The 25113-nt window shown below is 43.4% G+C and overlaps 1 protein-coding gene across 4 annotated transcripts in view; it reads right to left on the bottom strand.

The window, feature by feature from the left end:
• Positions 1–4419: 4419 nt before the first annotated feature.
• The window catches only part of ABHD6 (abhydrolase domain containing 6, acylglycerol lipase), a 37495-nt gene continuing 16801 nt past the window's right edge, over positions 4420–25113 (bottom strand). For all 4 annotated transcript variants that reach the window (XM_044451415.1, XM_044451414.1, XM_044451416.1 and 1 more), the window contains exons 3-9: positions 19347–19503; positions 17812–17925; positions 16004–16136; positions 14527–14684; positions 9151–9205; positions 8139–8239; positions 4420–5925 (exon numbers count right to left, since the gene is read on the bottom strand). In XM_044451415.1, coding sequence (XP_044307350.1) covers positions 5749–5925; positions 8139–8239; positions 9151–9205; positions 14527–14684; positions 16004–16136; positions 17812–17925; positions 19347–19503 — 895 coding nt within the window. In that variant the 3' untranslated portion in view covers positions 4420–5748. The remainder of the gene's footprint in view (positions 5926–8138; positions 8240–9150; positions 9206–14526; positions 14685–16003; positions 16137–17811; positions 17926–19346; positions 19504–25113) is intronic.

The raw sequence follows: 25113 nt of genomic DNA, 5'->3' as shown, positions 1-25113 counted from the left end.
CGACTGACCAAGGACTTTTCTATGCAAGGCATTTATCATGCATTCATCGTTCTCTATTTATGGTTACTTACAGGGCCTTTAGATGATGCTATGGCCCTCTAACCAGCACGTTCAGCAAATTTTTCCAGAGCAAGGAAAATGGGGCATTGCACTGCGAACGCAAAAGCAGGTACATTTCATCCTGTGTATTGGCACTAGTCCAATGGCTGTGCCACGCCATTTTGCCTAGCGGTGATGCAGCAGAGCCTCAGAACTGGAAAGCAGCTTGGGCAGTGCTTGGGTTGCAATTTTGCAACGAGATTGACAGCCTCACATAGAAAAGCTCCACAAAAGAAAGGCATTTTGGAGCTGCAGTGGACAGTTCAATGGAAACGTCAACACAGCATGAGGCAGATATGAAAAAGGCAAATCCCATGTTGAGTATATAATTCAGATCGATACTGGTTGTATACCAAGCACCACAAAGACAGACTCCCAGGCTGTGAAGCAGCACCATGGGGACAGGCTTCCAGGGCACCGGATGTCTTGGTAAGCTGGAGCTCAGAAGGAGTGACCTGAGGACATGGGCCTGTGCGAATGAGATAAAAAGGGAATGATGAGTAATGGGATTTTTGCTGTGAAAAGTTCACAACCTACAGATTTCCCCTTAGGCAAAATGACCTTGCAAGGATGACTATCGTTGCCCTGAGCGAGCACAATAAGTCACGGGGTAAGGGAAAGGACACCGGACACCTAGACACCCCATCAATAGCAACAAAGCCCACATCCATATCCCCACTGAACTCAGACATGTTCACATAGCAGGCAGTGATAAACAGCTAGCTAAGGTCCTGAAGAGCAATCAAGCATCCATCAAGCGATTGGCATCAGTCTGAGAAACAATAGGAAACTTCCCATTCTCAAAGTAAGTCCCAAGAAAAGTGTGTTAAGACCCAGAGGCTCCGCAAACTCTGGGCAAACTCTGAACCTGAAACCAGACCTGGCACTCAGCCTGCCACTCAGACTCCTTGCACCCCTCATGCTGTTGAACGTCTCCTGCTTGGGACTACTGGCAAACCTTGGACCCCCTTTTCCTGTTAGCTTCTTTCTATCTGTAAGGCCATTAGGCAGGAAGCACTTTACCTCTTTAGAAATACAGAGTAAGATTGGACAGGAGTTTTTGCTGCCTAGGCAACATCAGTTTAAGAGTGTGCACTGGCTTGAGATTATCATCTGAAAATAAAGAATGTGAAAATAAATATAAGGTTGAGGTGCTTTCCCCTCGGCAAAAAATCCGAAATTTCTTGAGGTATCTGGAGGGCAAGCGCTTCCTTTTGAGGTGTATCGTTCCTCAAGATTATTTGGTGTAATGGAGGCCTCAATACAAATCTAGCTTTGGAAAAGGAACCGGTGTCAAAGAATCCCTACTCCACTTGAAATATTTGAAAGATGGTATGAGGAGGAGAGGGATGCTACAGGAAGCATTCCCGACAAGCTGCCTCACTAGAAAACAGGAACACAAATAACAATCAAACAGGCCACATATTAAGCTGGCAGTATTAAGGCCAAACCAGGGAAGAACAAAGCAGGTGAAGCGGAGATAATCAAGGTGATGCCATGCTTAAATAAATTGTACAAGGCAGGTCCTTAATGGCTACATCCTCTAGCCTGCAAAATTAATCCCCCTTGTCTGTCACTATAGTGTGAAGGGGCTGGCTTCCCTTTCAACAGCTAACAGCAAATATCCGAGTAAGAATAATGAAGGATTACACCTATTGCAATCACTTTAATTGTAAAAGCCCAACCTTGCAAGCACAAAGCTGTAAGAGGAGTCACAGCCAGGCAGAATATCTGTCTTGCTGTCTGAGAGTGTGCGTGATAGCCCGTTTGATGCAAAATTTAGCTCACCAGCCCCACAGGGATTGCTAATATAGTACCATAGCCACAAGAACTGGAAACCAGGGGCAGCGGGGAGAATGGGAGAGAAAATAGAATTTGCCTGGATCTTTTTCTGTCCTAGATCCTGTGCTCACTGATCTTGATAAAAGGGAACTTGAAGCAAGTTCTATGCTTACATCTGAAAATGGGGTAAGTGAAAATGGTATTTTGTTGAAATACTGGACAGTGCAGCTGCACAGAAAGAGTAAATGCAGATGATGCACAGTAGGGTTCATCTCCAGGCTTCAAGAAGTCAGCATTTTCCTCCCTCTTCCCCACCCCCTGCAGTGGTTAGTCTTGCTTACATACATTGTTTAGCCTCCTTTGTCAGAGTGGTGGCTGAGGATGGGACTGAGGCACTCTGGGTTCTAGTCCCCACTCAGCCAAGGAGCCAACTGGGTGACTTTGGGCCAGGCACAGACTCTCTGCCCCACCTACCTCACAGGGTTCTTGTTGTGGGGATAAGCTTGAGAGCATGAGGAGAATGACATACGCCTCTCTGAGTTCTTTTTTAAGAAAAAGGTGGGATATAAATCTAATAAACAAACAAACAAACACAGATGGGCTGTCCCAGAAGAAAGATGAGGGGATTAAGGTTCAACAGGCAGTGTGGCAAACTTTCCAGGTACCCAAAAGCCAGGGTAGTTTCTTGGAGACATGCCAAGGCCTTATGGCCTCCAGCTTATAAAAAGCACGATTTTATTCTTTCTCCTGTCCCTGAAAACCTGCCCCCAAGGCCACCAAGCATCGTCACTCCGCAACGGGCTGCTTTGGGCTTTGCAATAATGTGAGAACAGTGCTCACTGCCTGAACATCAGTAATACAGGGAACAAGGAGAAGGGCACAGATGAAGACGCATTCACAAAAACACAGATTTTTATTTCAATCACATTTTCATTCAGTCCTTTTACATACACCACACTGAGGTCTGAAAAGCATAGCAAAAGGGGAATAAAACTTCACTCCTTGCTCTCCTCTGCTGGTTTTGTATGCACTAAGATAGCAGTCTCTTTGTTTCTCTTTCCAGCTGTGTTAGAAATATTGATCCAGCAACGATGAGATGAAAGGTGGATTTTCCTGAACTTCTCAAACAATGGAAAGTCTTCTTTCCCCATCTGAGAAAAAGACAGAGCAGCATTGACTCTAAACAGTAGGATGTTGTTGCAAGTCATATTTCAAAATGTACTGCAAAGCGGATCTACAGCAGTAATAAATGCAAATTTAAATTACACAGAGTCCTTACAGCGGAGAAGAAATCAGAACTTTATCCCCACAATACAGCACTTCCTGAAAGGGTCAGTAATGCAGTAGTTCTATAACAACACCATCTCATGTCCTCAGCTGAATGCTAGGACCAAAGGATGCCTTGAGCATCCCGTAAATGTCAGCTGCAAAAGGCAATCCATTTGCCATTCATCCACTTTTCCCTGCTGCATCTGAAGTCTTCAGTCTGATGCTCATGGACACAAATGTTCACCAACACCTCTGTTCCACCAGGCTTCCTGCTTTTTAAAAAATAATTTTTTAAAATCTTATTTCTTCAGTTTTTCAAAATTATTATTTCATTGGGGGTCTAGCATGTGAGGTTCTGTCCTCTGGTGCTATTATTGTGTTCAAAACAGTATTTCTGAATTTGGGAGCTCAGACCTAACCTCGTCTTCATGCTTAAGATGCTGGGCAAGTTACTTTTCTTTTAGTCTCAGCAGCACATCTTTTGGGAAACAGGTGAGCTGTGAACATCCGTGCCTACCTCAAGCAACCATTCTATGAATGGCAAGGCACCCCAAAAACAGATGTTATGTAAGAGTGCCCACAACAAGGTTCTCAAAATTCCAAAGGTGCACATTGATCCCCAAAACTTGGAGAGGTTTGAACTACAGCCTAAAGACCCATATCACTGTAGATGATGATCAGACCTTGCAATGGTGCTTGCCAAGTATTTCTCAGTGTAAGGGATCTTCAGAATAATTTCTTCCTATATCCTTCCCAACCCCCCAACCCCCCAAAAAAGAGCACTACAGGAAACTAGGCAAAAACAAGCCCACCCACTTAACTTGATACATAAATGTCAAGAGTCACAACTGGAAAGGTATAAAAATACCCAGAAACAGAATGACTATGTATGTTCTATGCAATGTACTCATACGTTTGAAAATGGATTCTATTGGAGCTTACACCACATCTGAGAAATAATTAGCTTTGTAAGAGTTAGATAAGCAAACAAGCCTTTAGAGTACCCTAATTATATTTTATTGTTACACATTTCATCCCACACACACTCCCCCCACCCCAACACTTTTCCTTTCACAGAATTCACAGAATTCATTAAGAAACTCTGCTATTTACATCAAAATACTCAGCAAGATACATAATTAGGAAAAGAGCTGAGAAAACAGCTCATCCTGTCTCTAACCTGAATTTGATCACTTGTGCATCTATCTACATACAGTAATTATTGCTTAGATCAAGTACTACGGAGATGGAAAATAATGGCTCTAGAAATAGCTTCAAAATGGCTCCACTTGGTTTATTAACTGTACAGAAACAGTGTTTTTCACAGAGAATTTGCTAGCCACTTAAATCAGGAATAGTCCCATTGATTTCAGTGGAACAAAACCTGTTTGTGTGTATTTGCACACACATGTGCACTATACAGTAAGCGAATTGCCCCTTAAGCTTGAATACCTAAACTGATGACTTTAAAGTTTGAGTACCAGAGAACCAGAGGGCAGGTCATGATTACAGTCAAGCCAGGTGACACCACCACTTCAGCATCGCTGACTTTTAAGGCAGTGCATACATAACCGAGCTACGGAGGGATACAGAAACTCATCCATAACATATTGGTGTAAACACGCAGTGTTGTAGAGTCTCTGAAACTTTCCACCCAGTAAGAATTGATGCGTTACCTTCCTTCTCTGCTGAAAACATAAATTAATGAGCTACATAAACAGCAATTTAGCAAACATCTGGATCATCAGAAACTTTTGTAACAACTGCTCATCATGCAAAGCCATGTGCACTAGGAGGTAGGAACATACCATAGCTCTCAGTCTGTTATTTTGCCCCATACCGTAGTTCCTATATATTTTAAACAAATGTCATTGACATCTACGTTCCAATTAGTCGGATATTATGCTAGATCACATAACATAGCTGCATAAACCTATGAGTGGCCAGTACATTCCATGATATAGAAATTTTGATTTCATGTCATATTCTAGTTTATATATTATATAAATAATTATAATACATGTATGCTATAGGTAAAGTCCAATGGGTAAGTAGGGACATGTTTTCCAGATAATTTAGGAACTTTTCAAAGATCTGTTGGGAAGAGACCTGTTCCTCTTTGGACTTCTCTCTCTCATGATTGGATTTACAAGAGATGGGGAATGGGAAAATGGACAAGATACAGAAGGTCTGTGGCTCACTTTCTACTTCACCTCACTAATACACACAGTATCCAGCCCAAGCTGGACAGAACTATTAAAAATGTGTGGAAAATATTACCGATGGGTCATGCCTGAAGAATAAGGTAGTTGAATCACAGATCTACCTGGTGGGTCTTTCGCTACCCCCAAAAATACTGGATAACACAAACTTTATTGGACTTCATCAACAACACACATATCTGCAGATTGCTCAGGATCCCATGAACCAATGCACTGACAGAGCAACAATTAAATGTATCAATTATTCTGGTTATTTCAGGGATTTTGGCACAGTCACCAAGTTCTGTCTAAGATGATCCCTGAGAATTGATTAAAGTAGCAGTATTTCATCACGGCTGGATCATTTAGCTTAAGGGGCCAACTCGATGGTGGACATTCAAGCCAGTTTTTTATTGTTCTCCGCATTCTGTACAGCAGCTAAAAACTCAAGGAGGAGTTTTGCTGTTTTCCTGGGCCGTTCCACAACTACACTGTGTCCACAGTTTTCCAGAATGTGTACTTGACAGTCAGGAATTGATTTTGCTAAAAGTTCTGCTCCCGAAACATCCAGAACCTAGATGAAAGGAAAAGTGGTTGAATGTAAGAGACAAAAGGGTTCCCATATGGACAATGCTGCATTGTAACACAAAAATGGAAAAATGCTGATGATCGTCTTAGCGCAAGCTTTTGCAGTGGCTCAGCTCCTTAAATCAATGGCTTCCACCAGGACTTTAAGAGTCGATGAGGTTTCAAGAAGCATTCAAAAATACTGGAATTGTAACATAATGTCCATAGTCCTGATGATGGCATATTTTATTTTGTTAGCAGTACTTTCTTATCTATAAACTACATCAGCCCCAATGGGAACTTTCCTCCAGATGCAAATAACCAGTGGAGGTTGCTGGGAAGGGAAAGGCACACAAGATCTTAATTTGAGGACAAAGAGTTGAAGCTTTCCTATCACCCTGGATCCTAATCCGAGACCCATACTTAAAGTTTACTCTAAAAAAACAGCATCACATCCACACAGTTACTAATTGTGCAATAGTACTAGGGTTAGTTGGCTCATAGAAACATAAGCCAAACCATACTGGAAAACAAATTAAATTAATAAAAGGTATGAACTGAGCCAACAGGAATGTTAAATCAATCAATGAACACTCTGAAAACTGGAGTCCTGCACATGTAAATAATAAAGAACCAAAATATGGTATTGGTTTATCCACATCCATATATTCCTGGTCATCTGCAGGGCAGCCTTCCCCAGCCTTGCCTTCCAGATGTGAGTACAACTCTCAGCAGAGTCCAATGGATCTGGGCTGCATTTATTTTTTCCTCACTTGCGTATTCATTAAATGTATTTAATGAACGGCTAAATGCCTTAGGGACAAGTATGTTGGTGAAGCCTGCACTGCATGTCTTACACCACAAGGAATATTGCACAGACTCAATCCAAGCCTCACACACACTGAGGTTCCCCCCAGCCTGGTCCAAACCTCCATCAGATCTCCTCATTATCTTACACCACTACAAGTCACACACTCATAATTAAGGCCTTTGTATCCGACAGTCACATTCATTCCTGTTTCATCATTCATCTATTGTGCACACTGATTTATACCAGCTCCAGCTTTGGTTTGCTGCAGTTGTTCAGCAATGAAGGAGGAGAAAGGCCAAGCCTGCACTGAGAATAAGGATATTTGTGATGGACTGCCCAAAGGCCACTCCATGTTCCACTCATCCAGTTCAGCCTCACTCTTCTCCAGCTCAGCCCTTGTTTAATGCCTGCTTCCTCAGATGTAATTATTTCCTCCCACTCATTTCCTCCCATTACTAATTTTTCACACCCCTTCTCTCCTTCCTGTAGTTGCTTTTTTTTTTTATTAACTCTGCCAGGAAGTCACAGAAGAGTATCTCTCTTGTAGTTGCCACAGTAACACTGCTTTCACCAGCTACAGTTCTGGTGCAAATGGGACCTCTTCCCCAAAGGAAAACAGAACTCCGAGAGTGAATTGGAAGACCCAACCCGGTGCTCCTCTGTCCTCTCATGCAACACCCCAGTGCCCTCATTCTGCTATTTGGCATGGATGCTGCAGCTCTAATGCACAGCTGGAGGCCCTGAACATGGTTTGTCTCTGCCCTTTCAATGACATCAGCAGATCTGCATACATCATAAGGTGCATGCAGGTCTCCTGTCCACACCGAAATGAATGGGACAGTCTATCTGAACATGACAGCCTGGTGAATGTAGGAAGATAAGAAAAGCCCTGCTGGATCAGACCGAAGGTCCATCTGGTCCAGCACTCTGCACACACGATGGCAATCCAGCTGCACAGGATCCCTCAAGCGGGACGAGTACAAGACCTCCTCCTGCCCGAGCTCCTCAGCAACTAGTATGTGCGGGCAGGCCACGCTTCGGGAAAGGAGGAAGCACACAGCCAGCAAGGCCTCCTATCTCATCACTCAATATCTGCCTACATGGAGCTCCGAAGCAGGGTGATCCTCTTCTCCAGGCGTCTTTCAAGATCTCCTGTGCCATTTAATCCAAACTAAAAGCTGCACTCGGGTGAGCTGGGATCTTTAGTTCTCATTAACTACACAACAGGCAAATCAGCAGCACCTACTTGACAGCTTATGAAGTGGGCTCTCATCTACAAGAGCTTCGGCCGCAGTGTGTTTGCTAATCTTTATGTTGCCGTTGGGCTCTTTGTTGATCTCCCCATAGGTTATTATCCATTTGCATTAATGGGGGGGGGTGATGTCAGGGAAGCAAACAGACTGATGTACCTGATCTTGTTTTCCCCAGATGATCTGTGTGGTGGCTTTGATCTTGCTCATGCTTTCATAAAGGGAGTTTCTTGACTTTTCATTTGCAATCTCTAAAAATACTTTCCAGAAAAGAAAAAGAGGAAATGAGGGGTGAGTTAATTATTTTAATTACTGTGGGCATGATTTTTAACTCTTTGCTTTAAAAAAAAAACCCCAATACATGTTGCCAGTGAAATGTTGAGTGTGTAAAACCTGTTGCCCACTTTCCATCAATTGTTGCTCACAAGTTCCCCTCCCTTCAAGAACAGACCTAGATGAGACTTTTGATATGTGATTAGCACCAAATTCAGCATCCCATCTTCTTCTGATGATGATTATTAGTATTTCCATACCATCCAATACTCAAAGCTCTACGTCAGGTTGTTCCCCTCCAACCTACCCCTTAATCATTTATTCTAGGAGTATCAACCCTCATTCAACCCAGTTCCATTTCTGGATGCATTCCAGTGATGGGCAGGAAAAAGGCAAGGAAGTCAAGGCCAAAATGCAAAAACTACCAGCATATTTTGGTTTAAAGCTCTTTCTGCCATTAACAAAGCTGTAGGAGAGGCATTTCAAGCTTGCAGAATGGGGTGGATGGGTGGGAAAACTTCGAAAGGTAGAAATTCACCAAATAAGCAACAGTGTGGGGAATGGGGTATGGCCAAGGGAAAGGAAAGAGCCATTTGGGGAACCCCAAAAGGCTGGGCTGGGACCCACGTGGGACAGACTGACCTGAGGGTCAGCACCCTTTTATAGGCAGACATGTGTGTTGGGGCATCATTACATCATGCCTAGTTGCCTACGGCATGGCAATATATCTGAATGAACATTAACAGGAACAGGCGTGGGAAGAACCAGACAGAAGGGCTGCCAATTTGGGAAGCTGTCCCATGCCAACATCCCTAGCTGAGGCCTCTCTTCCACACGTTAGAGCTGTCTGCAAGGCCCTTCAGTCAGGACCAAGAAGGAAATGGTGTGCGGTACTTACATTTTCGGTAGAAGTCATTATGTGGGAGGCGAACATCAACGAGACCCTGCAAGATCTGCAAACGCATAACAGTGTTTTGTAAGAAAAGAACAGGCCTAGCATACCCGTCTGCTGGCACTCCTCATTCTCAGGAGAGGCCACCAGGAGCAGCCACAATGTGGACACGCCACACCATCTGATCCTCACACATGCACGTACTGGAGTGTTCAGCTTGTGCCTTGTGCCGTGCAATTAAAAGGGGATGTCTCTTTTAAGTGTCCTTGCAGCAGAGGTTGTGGCAAGGAACTGGGGGAGCTGTCCATGTGTGCTGCTTGGCCTCCACACAATGGATTTAAATAGATGGGTACCATATTTCTGTCGGGTAAAAAAGAGAACTACCAGGAAAACTGGTCTTCTCTGTCAGAAAGGTTGCTGGGGATTGGAGGGAGGGTAATAATCATAGCCTCTGCTCATTCTTTTCAACATCATCCTAGCTGCTTTATTTAGCATTTGACTTTTCCGGCATAAACCCACACATTTCAGATTTCTCAAGAAAGGTCACATTTGCATGAGCAAATGTGAATTGCCGAGCTCTTCATGACAAAGAAGTCACTTCCATTACATTTAGTGCTCACCTGTGTCCCTCTGGCATGCCGCACACTGAGCTATCGCCTGTCTGTTCAAACATGCACATGATGGCTAAACATTTAGGACAGAGATTGGGGTTGTGTGTGTGGTGTGGAGCGAGAGGGGAAGAATTTAAGTTGAGGAGAAGGAAAGTGATACTGACTTTTGTTAGAAGTTCTCACACTTAGCTGTTCTCACAGGCATCACTTGGTGGTCAAGCAGATGCTGAGCATGAAAAAGGTCCCAGCTGGAAGAACTCCCATCAGGCAGAGATACAGGGATCCACAATATCTTCCATTTACTGGAGAAACTGGGATGCCTCAGGACTCCAGTGAACTCCCAAATTTTGTATTATTTCTTATTATGATGATAGTGGACTGGGATGCTGACATGCTGGAAAGCAAAGTTCTACCCCTCTGCACCATCTTTATTTGGGTTGAAAACAGTGTTTCTGTATTTGGGACCTCTGACACCCATTCTGAGTTGTACTTAGACTGCTAGACAAGTTACTTTCTTTTAGTCTCACTGATTTGTTTTCCACAAAATAAGAACAACGACATCCAGTATTTTGTGGATGGGCAAACACTCCTCCATGGTGGCCATTTTGTCAGCCAATTTCAAATAGGCCCAGCAGCCCAAAAGTTTGGGGAGTTCTGCTTTAGACCACACTGAGCTAGTTAGACCAATACACTGTGACAGGGTTTGTACAACATGACAACTCATCATGTGTGACAAGCCACAGCAGGAGTTCCAACCATTTCCTGCAGGACAGTTTGTTCCTGGGTAACAACCCACTTCGACAACCTATGGTTTATAACAGGAGTTGTTTAACCCACAACGGGTAGATGTGCTGTATGAATTTGGGTAATCATAAATGAAGGGAAGCAGTAACTGAGTTTCTTGTCCAAAAAAGTAAAAGCCTCTTGCCTTTCTCGACAAGTTTGCACCAGCCACCAAGAGTGCCCAAGTGGCACTTTGGGACAGCTGCTACTGGCTAGGTATCCTCCACCACAAACACAAGTCCTTTTTGCTTGCCATGGCGCTTTTTTTGTCTCTTTAAGCTCCCCGCCCCGCCCCACAGAAATGCAAAGTCTGGCCTGACAACCATTTTTCATAACCACCATTTTGACCGCCCCTTAAAAGAGCTTCAGCAGCACACTGCAGTGACTGGCAACCGATGTTTTACAAACTGCAAATTGTTTTGTTTTGTTTTTGTGTTAATGTAGTTGCACTTGTGCTGTGGCAAAGCACAGCAGTTAGAAGCCTCGGGTGGGGACTTCTGGGGGAATGGTGATTAACCAGCAGCACTGTCTGGTGCTCTGTTTAGACATCTTATCTTGTTTAGACATTTACAAATTGTCTTTGAGAGTGTTTTTACCTCTCTAAATGACAGGTGGGCCTGAAGACTCTCACTCTATAGCTGATTACAGTGAGATGGCCAAATAAGGTAACATTTCTTTCTCTTTCCTTTCTGTCTTCTTTGTACTGTTCTTTTTTTTCTCTTTTTTTTGCTTTCTTCTACTTGTTGAACCAAGAAAATAATATTCTAACCTGCTGCAACCTTAACACTAAAGACATTTTTGTTTGTATACTTGGAAAGGACTCTGAAACAGACAGTTTCCTGATGATTAACAATGCTTTATTTGAACTTTAACCAGACCTTAGCATCTGCAAAATTGTCAGATGTCTTTGTTTAAGAAACTAAGAATTATGGGTAGTGAAAACTGACCTTGGTACAGCTGGGGCTTCTGTGCAGTGAGAGAGAGGCCTGTCTCCTTTTGTGGCTTTTTCTCACTATTTAGGAACTGCTGGATGCTTGAGCTGGGGAGCTGTTTTCTTGCCCTTTTAGTTGCTGATACATACATGAATTGTGCTGAAGGAAATTGTGCTTTCCAGGCAGCACTGATCCAAGGCTGAGATTTTGGCTGCAACTCAGACTCCTAATGCATTGTTGTTTATGCATTTGGAAAGGACTCTAAAATGGACTGTTTCTTGATGTTTTATCTGACCTTTAATTGGACCTTAACGGTTGCAAAGTTTTCAAATGGAGAAGAGAACATGCCAAGGATGCCCTTTATCACTTCTCTTATGTATTCTTGTACTGGCAATTTGGCAAAAAAGGGAAGACAAGATCCAAAATTAAAGGCTCAAAAGCAGATAGAGAGGAATATAAAAGGAAATATCATGGTAATGACATAGTTTTGACCAGTCTAAATCCACATCAGTCTATACAGTATATAATAGAGCAAATTGAAAAATTTGGACTTTACTCAGGCTATAAGTTCAAAAAGAAAAAAGAAAAAATATATCAAAATTTGCACCAAAACACGAAGAGGAAAGTATAAAATAGATTTCAGGATGCGAAATAACCTCAAACCTGGTTAAATATTTAGGGATAAATATAACAGGACATAATGACACACTATTTCAAGATTATTATCAAATAACATGGATGAAGATCCAAAAAGATCTACAAAAATGGACTAAACTAAAAGTAACATGGCTGGGAAGAATTTCCATTATAAAAATGAATGTACTACTTAAATAAAATTTTCTATTCCAGATGATACCGATTGCTATACTAGGAAAAACTCTCCAAGGGTGGTAAAGACAACTAAATGCCTCTATCTGGAATGGCAAAAAGCTGAGGATTAGATTTAAAATCCTTCAGGATGAAAAGGAGAGAAGAGGTCTTGCAGAACCTAATTTAAACCTATACTATGCAGCTGGCCTAGTTTGGATTGCATGATAGGTTGGTGAAGTCAGAAATAGCAGATCTTGAAGATGGAACACACAACCACTTACGGTTCAAAGAGCCTGTTAAAAAGGCATTGATATCAAATACTAACCATGCATTAAGAGATGGCCTAATAGAAATTTGGTATTCTATGAGGAAAAAAATGTCCTCCAATCTGTCCTCTTATGTCCCCAGTTGAAGCATATGGAAAATACTTAAGGAAAAATAATGATTTTATAATTTATGGGGTTATGATTGGCCAATAAAGATGAGTCAAATCTTGGCAACAACTAAAAGATGAAGGAAAAAAATATACAGTGCTTTGCTTATCAGCAACTGGTTTCAAGATTGAAAGGGGAAATACAATCAGGGAAAGGTACTATAAGAGATTTGACAGATTTTGAAAAGATGATTACACAACAAAATGATTATTTATTAGGAAGACTTTACAAACAGTACAGAATGACACTGAAAAATCAACAAGACAAGAAATGTATTTGGAAGCAAAATCCTGGAAAAGAAATGTCACCTTGTCAATAGGAAGCCTTATGGAAGAAAGACAATAAATTCACAGCTAGTCAAGCACTAAGAGAAAATTGGTACAAGATGTTTTATTGGTGCTATATTAATCCAAAATATATAGAAAAAATAGATAAGAATTATAATGGAAAACATTGGAAATGTAACAAGGTGGATGAGACTTTCTACCTTATGTGGAGGACTTGTGAAGCAATTAAAAGATTTTGGAAACTGATAGATGCAGAAATACAAAAAGACTTGAAAACTAAGTTTCCTATTAGTCCTAAGAATATGCTTTTGAATATAATGCCAGATTTTTTTTCAAAGAATATGTCAGAGTTATTTAAATATATGATGTCTGCAGCAAGAATTACAATTGCATCTAAATGGAAAACACCAGAATCCCCAATGTCTGAAGTTTGGAAAAATATGTTGGCAGAGTGTGAAATGATGGCAAAAGTAACTAACTATATAAATAGAAGACTGAAGAATTGAATGACAAATGGAAATTCTATTATATCCAGTACAATTAGCAGGATGTAAAAGGAAGCTCTTTAAAAAGTAGTTGATGATTTATAATTGATTTGAAGTGATTGAAAGATTTATCAGCATGCAGAATAATTCTTCTCTTTTTTTCTGACCTTCCATAGAGTACAGAATGATAGAAAAATAGGTATTTTTGGTCTCTTTGAAATTTGTGGGCTCAAATGTATTGGTTATATGTGTTCAAAATCCCTTGCCAATTTTATTTTATTTTACTTTTATACTCACACACATTTATATTTTTAAAGCCACAGGAGAGCAGAAGGGTGCCTGCTGTAACAAGCTGCAGCAGGTAACAAGCTGGCTGTTGATCCAAAGGAGCCCAAGATAAGGTTTTCTTCCCTTGCTTTAAAAAAAAAGCACTGTGGCGTTTGGGTAGAATTCAATCACTAGACCTCATGGAGTTTGACATAAGCATATTGCCTAAAATGCTCAGAAATTAGACAGGTGAGCAAACGTTCACAAAGACTTTCAACTTGTGCACCTGACTTATGGCTGAGGGGCCATTTTCTGTTTTGGGGGCTGTGAAGATAGGCAATATGAAAGTTCTCTGTATCTGTTGAGATGAAAACAGGGTCTACAGGGACTTCCAATAGTCTGGGGAAAAACAAAGGTTTCTAGTGGTCTGGGGAAACTTGCCAAACTAGTCACTAGACAAAAGCAACTGTGTCAAAGGGATGCAGCTCACTCATTATGGTAGACATGACATGAGTGGAGCCAGCTGGAGCCGGGGGTCAGACTAGATGGTGCAGGAGGCCCCTTCTGACTCACTCCATTTCTGTGCTTCTCTGTTTCCCTATTATCACAGGGTCGGCTTAAGACAGAAGATTACGGCCCAAATTTTGCCCTACAACATCTTGCAGGGATGTTTACTGAGACAGCATGAGGCTTGCTCATTCAGAAAGACTTCCGGGAACCTTGAGGCTACAAAGACCCCAACTGCAGGCGCCCCTGCCACTCACACGTTTTACCTGCTGGGGCACTTTAAAGCGAACGTAGGAGCAGAGCTTCAGCATATCTGCCATCTCCTCTGGGGTGGATGGAATCAAAGGGATCCTGTCCATGCTCTCGGACGCCTTCAGCTCCCGCAGCTGCTTCACGAACTTGCTTTCTCTGCCATGTGGCAGCCCTGCAGTGGAAGCAGAAAAGCACCTGCCATCAGCAGAGAAAACCTGCCAGAGGAACCTGAACAGAGATCCTGTTCTTTAGTCCACAGGCAGGGGAAAAGCATAAAGGCCTGCTCTAGCTCTGGAGTTCTCCAGCATGGTGTCCATGGATGCCTTTCACAGCACCCACCAAGCTCTCTGCCCTCCCTGATTTTTATTGTGTTCCTTAAGTTAAAAAAATATTCAGAAACTTGAACTGGGAGCTGGCATACTACAGAGAGAAGGACTGGCCCCCACTTGCATCATAACTGGGGTTCAAAAAAGTGACTTCCTCCTGGGAAACTCAGACCGTGCCTGTGCCTTATATTTCTTGGGTAATTTATTCTTTTAAGCTCACCAGTTTGGCTGCTGCTAAATTAGCATTTTGTGACTGACCATGGCCTTTATTTCATGAAATGGCAACCTCTTCCTCACCCCGCAGTGTGAAAGCACCCATGAGTCTCCCGCAAGGTTTCCAGTGTGCCCAGTGGCCTCAGAAGCTCCTCCCACAAGAGTGCCTTGGAGCATGTAGCTCCAAGTTCTGCTAGCCCAAGCTCCTCAGCAATGGGTATATATTGGCACACCCCCTCTGAGAATGGAAGCTGCACACAGCCAACAAGGCCAGTAGCTATGGTTAGCCTTGTCCTCCACTAATTTGCCCAGTCCCCTTTGAAGCCACCCGAATTAGTGGCCACTGCTACTCCCTGTGGCTGAGAATTCCATAGTCTGTCCTATGAGAAGAAGTCCTTCCTTTGATCTGTCCTGAATCTCCCACCAAAACACAACGGTGCGCCGAGCTCCTTCTTCTGTAATATCTAGGATGACTCATCTGTGTCTGATGCCCCTTGTTATCCAGTTCCCACCCATCACTCGCTGTCGCTGTCACCAAGGAGGGCTCGTCATCCGCACAACAAAGTGACACCAAGTCACTGCAAACCAAGCTTCCCCAGCTTGGTATCCTCCAGATGTTTTGGGCTCCAACTCCCAACAGTCCTGGCAACTGGCCATTCTAGCTGGAGCTGCTGTGAGTTAGAGCCCAGAACATTTGTGGGCCAGCAGTCTGGAGGAGGGTATTTTGTGGGAGGGAATCGCACACATCGTTCTCATGTGTTCGTGTAACGTGTGCCCCTTCCTTGATGTCTTTTGACCCAAGAGCAAAGGGTGGTTGTGACAGCCCAAGGTTCCAGCTGTTTGACCCCTGCTTCCTCCCAGTGCCTCTCATGGAACATAATTCCACTGTTTCATTCAAGAGGCCATGGGCAGGCATCCCGTTGTTTCCCTGGCCGTCATTTCTGCCCCTCACCTGCAGGGCAGACAAGACTTAAACTGCAGACCTCCGCTGGGTACTGGGCAGCATAAACACCTGCCACATTTCCGCCCATTGACGTTCCGACCATATGAAAGGGTTTTCTGTTCAGATTGATACATTCAACAAACTGAAAGAGCAAACGGACAACCACGTATTAGTGTAACACAGGGCAACAGTTCCAGAACAAGCTGCGAGAGATTAAAGATGTTCATTTCAAAAGCCACACAAAAGCGAGCAATGGGAGATTGCGTGGCATATTTAGGGACAAAGCCAGAGCGAAGCTGGGTTACTGCCAGAGGCCTATATGGCTCACAAAGATGAGGGAAGAACTGCTGTGGGTTGTCTGTGCTGGGAGAGGAAGGAAGCCGGAAAGGGAGCAAAAGGGGGAGGCCAAAAAAAAAAACCTGGCAAAAAAAGATTCTATCCTAGACCTGGGAAAGCTGAAAAGAAAGAGTTAGGAAAATCGCATGCTACTTTAGAGAGGTTACAGAAAAGCCTCTGAGAGCATCTGTCGGAATGGGAAGTCTAACGGGCGAGTTCGCGCACAGCTGTGTGCGCACATCCATCTAGCTCATCCACTCAGCATGCCACCCTGCTGGGACAGGAAAAGGTCCACGTGCATCTCAGCAGGTCATTCCGTCGCTGCTGGAACAGAACACGGTGAGTGCAAAGAGAAGGGATGCAACCGGATTCGTTTTGGACCACCACGAATGGCTTTTGGGATCAACCACTGCAGCTGCTCCTGCCCTCACAGTAGTGTGGGAACAGTGGAGCGGGGAGGCAGAACAGCCTCGCCACAGTTATCACTACGTGGCCTTTCTGGGCGCTGAGCACCTCTCCTTCACGTTCTCAAGCACCCTGAGACCCAGATGTGGGGGCAGGTATGGCGTACAGCTTAGGTAGGTCAGGGAAGGAAGGAAGCGTTGTTGGGGTTCAGGACGGTGGCTTTCGATAGCACCCAGTCATGTCACAGATAGGAACATGCAAGCTTTAGAAATAGATACAAAAAATCAAGTAGTCATTTTGTCAGAGGAGACAGTTTTGAGCCAAGAGTTTGGAGATGGTGCCCTGGGACACTGGCTCTTAACTGAGGTTTTACACATTGCACCGAGCACTCGTTGCAGAAATGCTTAGAGCATCCAGAGCGATGACTTGCACAGCCGGCATTGCACAACTGACAGGGAAGACGGGTACATTTTTACAAGGTAGGAGAAGTTAGTTCAGTAACATTCTTGAAGCCCGGCTTGTTAGAAAAGACCAGGAAAGAGGTAATTATTCCCCACATTTATCAATCTGATTCATAAAAAATACAGATGAACCCATCACAGTCAAAGTGCAAACAGACCAGTCACCTAGTCAGCTTGTTGCAATTTCTCTTGCTCACTAATGGACTTAGATGTTCAAAGAGCAGGATTTGAAGAATTAAGCAGAACAAGGATTTGAGGGTCAGAATATTGACAAGATAATCTTTGAGACTGTGAAGTGATCGCATGTTTTCTAGTGCATGCAGGAAGTCCAGAAAATGGAAGTTCACTCTCAGGAAGTGCACTGCAGGAAGTTCACTCTCAGGAAATGCCACCTTCATTTAAATACTGGCATAGAACTTTGGGGTTTTGCTGTAATCTTTTGTTCCCTGTACCTTTTCTTTTAAAAAATGCTACATAACCTTATCTTCCAAGAAATAAAGAAGAAGAAGTTCCTCCCCATCCAAACCCTCTACTTCAAAACTGGACCCTGCACTCAAGGAGGTGACACAGAGAGAAAGTCCTAACAATTCTGAGGACCATTTCTAGAGTCTTTACCTGGTGTATTCTTTTCACTTGCCCATAGATAGAGAAGTCATCCAAGGATGATCGAGTTGTGCCCTCATGACCTGGCATGTCTACACAAATCAAGTGTAGGTTCTTTGGCAGGAACTGCAGAGAAAAAGGGCTAAGCGGTTAGCAAGTCAGAGGAGGTATTTGCCTAAAGCAAAACATCAAACCCAGCATGTGAACAAGCTTCTAGCCATTGACATTACTGGAGTTACCAAGCTGCCACAGTTCAGTGGCAGAACATCTGCTCTGCATGCAGAAGATGCCAGGTTCAACCCTCAGAAGGAGTGCGCTTGCAGAACGGCATTTCCACATCCTTTCCTACTCCCTGCCGCCCTGTGTACCCTCCAAAGCTCCTCTGAGCAGCCCCCTCCAGAGAAGACTCAGAGAGTGTGCGGAGGAAGGAGGGACGCAAAAGCCCCGTTCTGCAAGCAATCGGCTGCCACAGGTGGAAGGAAAGTTTTGTATCCCGTGCCATCTTTCCCAGAGTATCTTGTGCCAGGCCAGTATTAACACCATTCTGCCATTGCTGCTGCAAAGGGGGGAACAAAAGACCATTTGCGGCTGCCTTATGCTGAGTCCTTTTAGTAGCATTTTGAACCATCTGGTGTAAGTAGGCACTTAGGCGGCCAGTATGTTGATCAACTGGCTTTAAATTTGTTCTAAATTTTAATAAAACTTTTTACCAAATTGCTTTATGGTTTTTGACAGACTGCTTTGCCTGTGAGAGAATGAAAACATCTGTGGGAAGCCTCAGGCCTGGTGGGGTTTATACATATTCTGGTGTGCAGTCACCTTGGCACGCACTTTAACTCTTTTGGATTGGGTAAGGTCCATGACTTTCCATGTGACATTCAAAATTTAACAAGCTGATCTTTAAAAAAAAAATAAATGCATATTTCTTTTTCTAATTACATGTAAGAACACCACAGCTTTATATTTTAATCACTATATGTGAGAGGCTTTGATTAACTGTAGCATGATATATCCACAGATAAGCCTGAATTTCTGTGTACAAAGTCAAAATACATTTAGTATTGGTTTAAGAATTACAGCACAGTATATTTATAATTTAGTCTACCATCTATGTTCATAAGCCTGTACATCTAGAAAGAAAACCCATTGCTTAAATGTCTATAACTGTCACTCGTTTGTTCCTCCCAGTTCTTGTACTGAACCCACTGGTCCTGCTGGCCCAGAACTGCTGGCAGCAACAGGAAGCAGTTCTCCAAGGTTTCCGGCAGGCATTTTTGCAGCCCCGCGTGGAGATGCTGGGACCCCACAGCATCCTCAGTACCACATAGCAACACGTGGCTTTTGTTCTCATTGGCACTTCCATTCCAACCTGAGTTGCTCCATAGGCTATGCAGTACAGACACCCCAAGGCAGGGCAAGTGAGCCGCAGAGAAGTAGCCTGTGGTTAAGGCCAAGTGTGGATCAGCCCACACACCCCCCTCGGCTCAACGGTAATGAGCTCTTTTGCCAACACAGAACTGCTTTACTGCCAGAAAATGGGAGCGTACCTTGACTACAGAGAGCCACATATCCTTGTGGGCAGAGAATCCATGCAGCATGAGCACAGAGGCTTTGTGGCTGGGCCTTCCTCGGTAGGAATAGCAAAACTGGTAGCCGTCACAGTTCACGTACCTAACCTGCATGCCCAGGGCTCGACGCCAATACCTGTCAACAACACAAGAATGGGACAGGGAAGAGGGAACATAGTGCAGCGATGACAGCGCAAGAGGCAACGCATTGGTAGTCCTGGCTTCCCTTTGATGGATTCAAGCGATGGTTGTCTTCTCCCTCCCTTTTCAATTCCTGCCCCGCTTTCTCAACACCACGCACTCATAACAGGGCCATACACTTAACACCCAGGGGCAGGAGGAGTCCCGGCGTGCAGGTACTTCCTTTGGATATCTCTGCCTCTGGAGGCCAGGCAGAGACCCACACTGGGTTGTCCTGGCACCTCCTAAAACCATCTTTATTTCAGGAAGCCTTCCCTGGATGACTAGCCAAAGTCTTTATTCATACTCTGTTATAGATACTGTTTTTGCTATTGTGTTTTTTTATTCTTAATCTTTTATTGTTCACCATTCCAGAATCTGTACAGATGTGAAAACGTATTGTTGTTGTTGTTAGTCGTGAAGTCGTGTCCGACTCATTGCAACCCCATGGACAACACTCCTCCAGGTCCTCCTGTCCTCCACCATCTCCCAGAGTCCACCCAAGCTCACACCAACCGCCTCAGTGACTCCATCTAGCCACCTCATCCTCTGCCGTCCCCTTCTTCTTTTGCCCTCTATTGTTCCCAGCATTAGGCTCTTCTCCAGGGAGTCCTTCCTTCTCATTAGGTGGCCAAAATATTTGAGTTTCATCTTCAGTATCTGGCCTTCTAAAGAGCAGTCAGGGTTGATCTCCTCTAGGACTGACTGGTTTGATCGCCTTGCGGTCCAAGGGACTCACAGGAGTCTCCTCCAGCACCACAATTCAAAGGCCTCAATCCTTTTGCGCTCAGCCTTCCTTATGGTCCAGCTTTCACAGCCATACATTGCAACTGGGAGAACCATAGCCTTGACTATACGCACCTTTGTTGGCAGGGTAATGTCTCTGCTTTTTAGTATGCTGTCTAGATTTGCCATAGCTTTCCTGTCCAGGAGCAAGCGTCTTTTATTTTCTTGGCTGCAGTCCCCATCTGCAGTGACCTTGGAGCCCAGGAAAATAAAATCTGTCACTACCTCCATTTCTTCCCCATCTATTTGCCAGGAAGTGAGAGGACCGGCTGCCATGATCTTAGTTTTCTTAATGTTGAGTTTCAAGCCAACTTTTGCACTCTCCTCCTTCACCCGCATCAAGAGGCTCTTTAGTTCCTCTTCACTTTCTGCCATGAGAGTGGTATCACCTGCATATCTGAGGTTGTTGATATTTCTCCCAGCAATCTTAATTCCAACTGGTGATTCATCTAGCCCCACCTTTCTCATGATGTGCTCTGCATATAAGTTAAATAGGCAGGGCGACAGTATACAGCCTTGCCAAACTCCTTTCTCAATTTTGAACCTATCAGTGGTTCCGTGTCCAGTTCTCACTGTTGCTTCTTGACCCGCATATAGGTTTCTCAAGAGACAAATAAGATGGTCTGGTACTCCCATCTCTTTAAGAACTTGCCACAATTTGTTGTGATCCACACAATCAAAGGCTTTAGCATAGTCAATGAAGCGGAAGTAGATGTTTTTCTGGAACTCCCTAGCTTTCTCCATGATCCAGCGTATGTTGGCAATTTGATCTCCAGTTCCTCTCCCTCTTCAAAATCCTGCCTGTACTTCTGGTAGTTCTCGGTCCACATCCTGCTGGAGCCTAGCTTGTAGGATTTTGAGCATCACTTTGCTAGCATGTGAAATGAGTGCAATGGTGCGGTAGTTTGAACATTCTTTGGCATTGCCCTTCTTTGGGATCAGAATGAAAACTGACCTTTTCCAATCCTGTGGCCACTGTTGAGTTTTCCAAATTTGCTGGCATATTGAGTGTAGCACTTTTACTGCATCTTCTTTTAGGATTTTGAATAGCTCAGCTGGAATACTGTCACCTCCACTAGCTTTGTTGTTGCTCAGACTTCCTAAGGCCCACTTGACTTCACATTCCAGGATGTCTGGCTCGAGGTCAGTGACCACCCCATCGTGGTTATCAAGGACGTTAAGCTCTTTCTTGTATAGTTCTTCTGTGTAATCTTGCCACCTCTTCTTAATCTCTTCTGTCCCTTTAGGTCCCTGCCATTTTGGTCCTTTATCATGCCCATCTTTGCATGAAACGTTCCCTTCATATCTCCAATTTTCTTCAAGAGATCTCTGGTCCTCCCTATTCTATTGTGTTCTTCTATTTCTTTGCCCTGTTCATTTAAGAAGGCATTCTTATCTCTTCTAGCTGTTCTCTGGAATTCTGCATTCAATTGTTTGTATCTTTCTCCCTTGCCTTTCCCTTCCCTTCTTTCCTCACCTATTTGTAAAGCTTCCTCAGACAGCCATTTTGCTTTCTTGCATTTCTTTTTCTTTGGGATGGTTTTAGTTGCTGCCTCTTGTACAATGTTGCGAACCTCTATCCATAGTTCTTCAGGCACTCTGTCTATCAGATCTAATTCCTTAAATCTATTTGTCACCTCTACTGTATATTCATCAGGGATATGATTTAGGTCATACCTGAGTGGCCTAGTGCTTTTCCCTACTTTCTTCAACTTAAGCCTAAATTTTGCAACCAGAAGCTCATGATCTGAGCCACAGTCAACTCCTGGTCTAGTTTTTACTGACTATATAGAGCTTCTCCATCTTTGGCTGCAGAGCACATAGTCAATCTGATTTCTGTGTTGACCGTCTGGTGATGTCCATGTGTAGAGTTGTCTCTTGGGTTGTTGGAAAAGAGTGTTTGCTATGACCATCGTATTCTCTTGACAAAATTCTACCAGCCTGTGCCCTGCTTCATTTTGTTCTCCAAGGCCAAACTTGCCTGTTATTCCGGTTATCTTTTGGCTTCCTACTTTAGCATTCCAATCCCCCATGATGATAAGGACATCATTTTTTGGAGTTAATTCTACAAGGTGTTGTAGGCCTTCATAGAACTGGTCAACTTCAGCCTCTTCAGCACCAGTAGTTGGGGCACAGACTTGGACTATTGTGATGTTGAATGGTTTGTCTTGGATTCGACCTGAGATCATTCTGTCATTTTGGAGACTGTATCCCAGTACTGCTTTTCCTACTCTTTTATTGACTATGAAGGCTACTCCATTTCTTCTGAGGGATTCTTGCCCGCAGTAGTATACCTGATGGTCATCTGAATTAAATTCACCCATTCCTGTCCATTTTACTTCACTGATTCCTAAGATGTCAATGTTCAGTCTTGTCATCTCTTGTTTGACCACATCCAACTTGCCTTGATTCATGGATCTTACATTCCAGGAGTATAGATCTTTGGAGTATAGATCTTTGCAGCATCTGACTCTCCTTTCTCCACCAGATACATCAGCAACTGAGTGTCCTTTCAGCTTTGACTTTGTCACTTCATTCTTTCTGGCACTACTAGTACTAGCCCTCTACTCTTCTCCAGTAGCACACTGGACACCTTTCAACCTTAGGGGCTCATCTTCTGGTGTCATATCTTTTAGCCTTTCGATTCTGTCCATGGGGTTTTCATGGCAAGGATACTGGAGTGGGTTGCTATTTTCTTCTCCAGTAGATCAGCTTTTGTCAGAGCATTCTGCTATGACCTGTCCATCTTGGGTGACCCTGCACGGCATAGCTCATAGCTTCATTGAGCTACACAAGCTCCTTCGCCACGACAAGGCAGTGATCCATGAAGGAGTGCAAATGTATAGGATGCTATGAATAAACAAACAAACAAGCCAGAGTGTTCTTATGAAGAGTTTATTGTTTAAACTCTGTGAGATATTTATTTTGAAAAATGTAGTGTATTCTTTTATCTTAATAAACTGAAAAGTACTGGACATATTAACTACTGGAAATGTGATGATCTCTATGCCAGCATTCCCTGCCTTACAGATGATTTGGACAGCAGCTCCCAACATTCCTGACCATTGACCATGCTATAAAACCTTTGATGGGGAAGGTTGCTCTAGAAGATTGGGTCTCTCTACAGTCTGGTGTGCACATACCGTCAGCCCAAATTCTTGCTTTAGTGATTGTTAACTACAAACAATCTGGAAAGAGAATCTATGTTTTGTTGCTGGGTTGCAAATCCTGGATTATTCATGTTAAACCATTGTGCAGGGTTCACATATAATGACAACCCATAATTCAACAGTAATGCATGGTGCAATGGAAACCCACACTCAACCTGTACTCTGGATTGTCATTAACTACAAACCAGGTTTTTGTCAGAAGTTGCTGGGACTTCAAGAGTAGTCTTTGAATCTGTGTGCACGTGCTCCATATAAGGTGAGCTACCAAAGTGTAGACTGCAGCACTTAACCACATATCCCTGGCTGACTCCACCAGCCAGAGCTGGACATTGGGCCAACCCAGACAGGAAGAAATATAACAGGGCTTCCAGTTTCAGTTGAGCCTTGGCTGCATAACAAGGACACTAAATCCTTTGGTTTTTTGCCAGTCCTGATGTACATGTTGCTCCCCGCTTGTCCTTCAACCTCAGCCTGTGCTTCAGTCCTGACTCTTGACTTCATCCCTTTGACTTGCTTCCCTGGCATACCTCTGCTTCCTGACTCATCTCAGACTACTGCCTATGACTCAGAGCTGATATTTTGTCTTGAATCCATGTACCTTTGCTTTTTGTTTTTTTGTAAATGTTCTATATAGTTCAATAAAACATTTAGATGTGTGTGTGTGTATTGTATAAAATATAAAGTTATAAATATATTTATAAATGTTATATAAATAACACTTGAATGGATGATAGAGTCATGTCTATCTATATCTAAATAATCCAATTGTATCTCAGTGTGGTTTGTTTTCTATAGCATGAGACAGTTGATCTTATGAGGTCAAAGGATCCGGAGGCACTAATATAAGGCTTGTGTGTGAGCTTGGGTGGGCTCTGAGGGATGGTGGAGGACTGGAGATCCTGGAGGAATGTTGTACACAGGGTTGGGCACAACTTTGTGACTAAACAACAACAAAAAATCCTCAATTTATACCACCAAACACAAGTTCTGCCTCTTGTCTGTATTTAGTATACCATTAATGCATTGATTGTAGAGGCGAGAGTCTTAAAATAAAAAACACAATAAAATAGCACTTTGTATATGAAAAGTGTTACAAAATCCTTTTGCCAGTCATCTTCAAAGGAACCGGAGAGATGAATCACTGTTCCGATTTTCAAAATGAGAAACAATATTGGTACTTGCAATACAAAGCTGCCAGAAAAGGAGGAAAAAAACACAGCCCCCCCCCCTCGCCGCCAGACACATATCAGAAGAGATCTTGAGCTCCATCATTTCAAAGCCTGATCAAGCACTGTCCACCAGAAGAACATACCGATCCCCGAGACATCAGAGGCGATGTTTGGTGCATCTCACGGAGCGACCAATGAACCACAATCAAAAAGAGGCAAAGCACTATATTAGCATATGCACCCCAGCCTCTTTTCACCCTCGACACATCCTGATTTGAGGGTGCACATGGAGATTACGCTGTGTGAAGGGGTTCCCTACACATAAAGGAGATTTTTGTTCCTGATTTGCATCCTGATAAAGATGCTCCGTACTGACACTGGCACAATTGCACCCAAGTGGATCAGTACAAAGCCCAAATTAATTGGTTGAATTGGCCTTTA

This window comes from Varanus komodoensis, unplaced genomic scaffold (genome assembly GCF_004798865.1).
Source record: "Varanus komodoensis strain SLA01 unplaced genomic scaffold, ASM479886v1 scaffold6_2, whole genome shotgun sequence".
Taxonomy (NCBI): Eukaryota; Metazoa; Chordata; class Lepidosauria; order Squamata; family Varanidae; genus Varanus; species Varanus komodoensis.
This window is presented reverse-complemented; position numbering and strand designations above follow the sequence as displayed.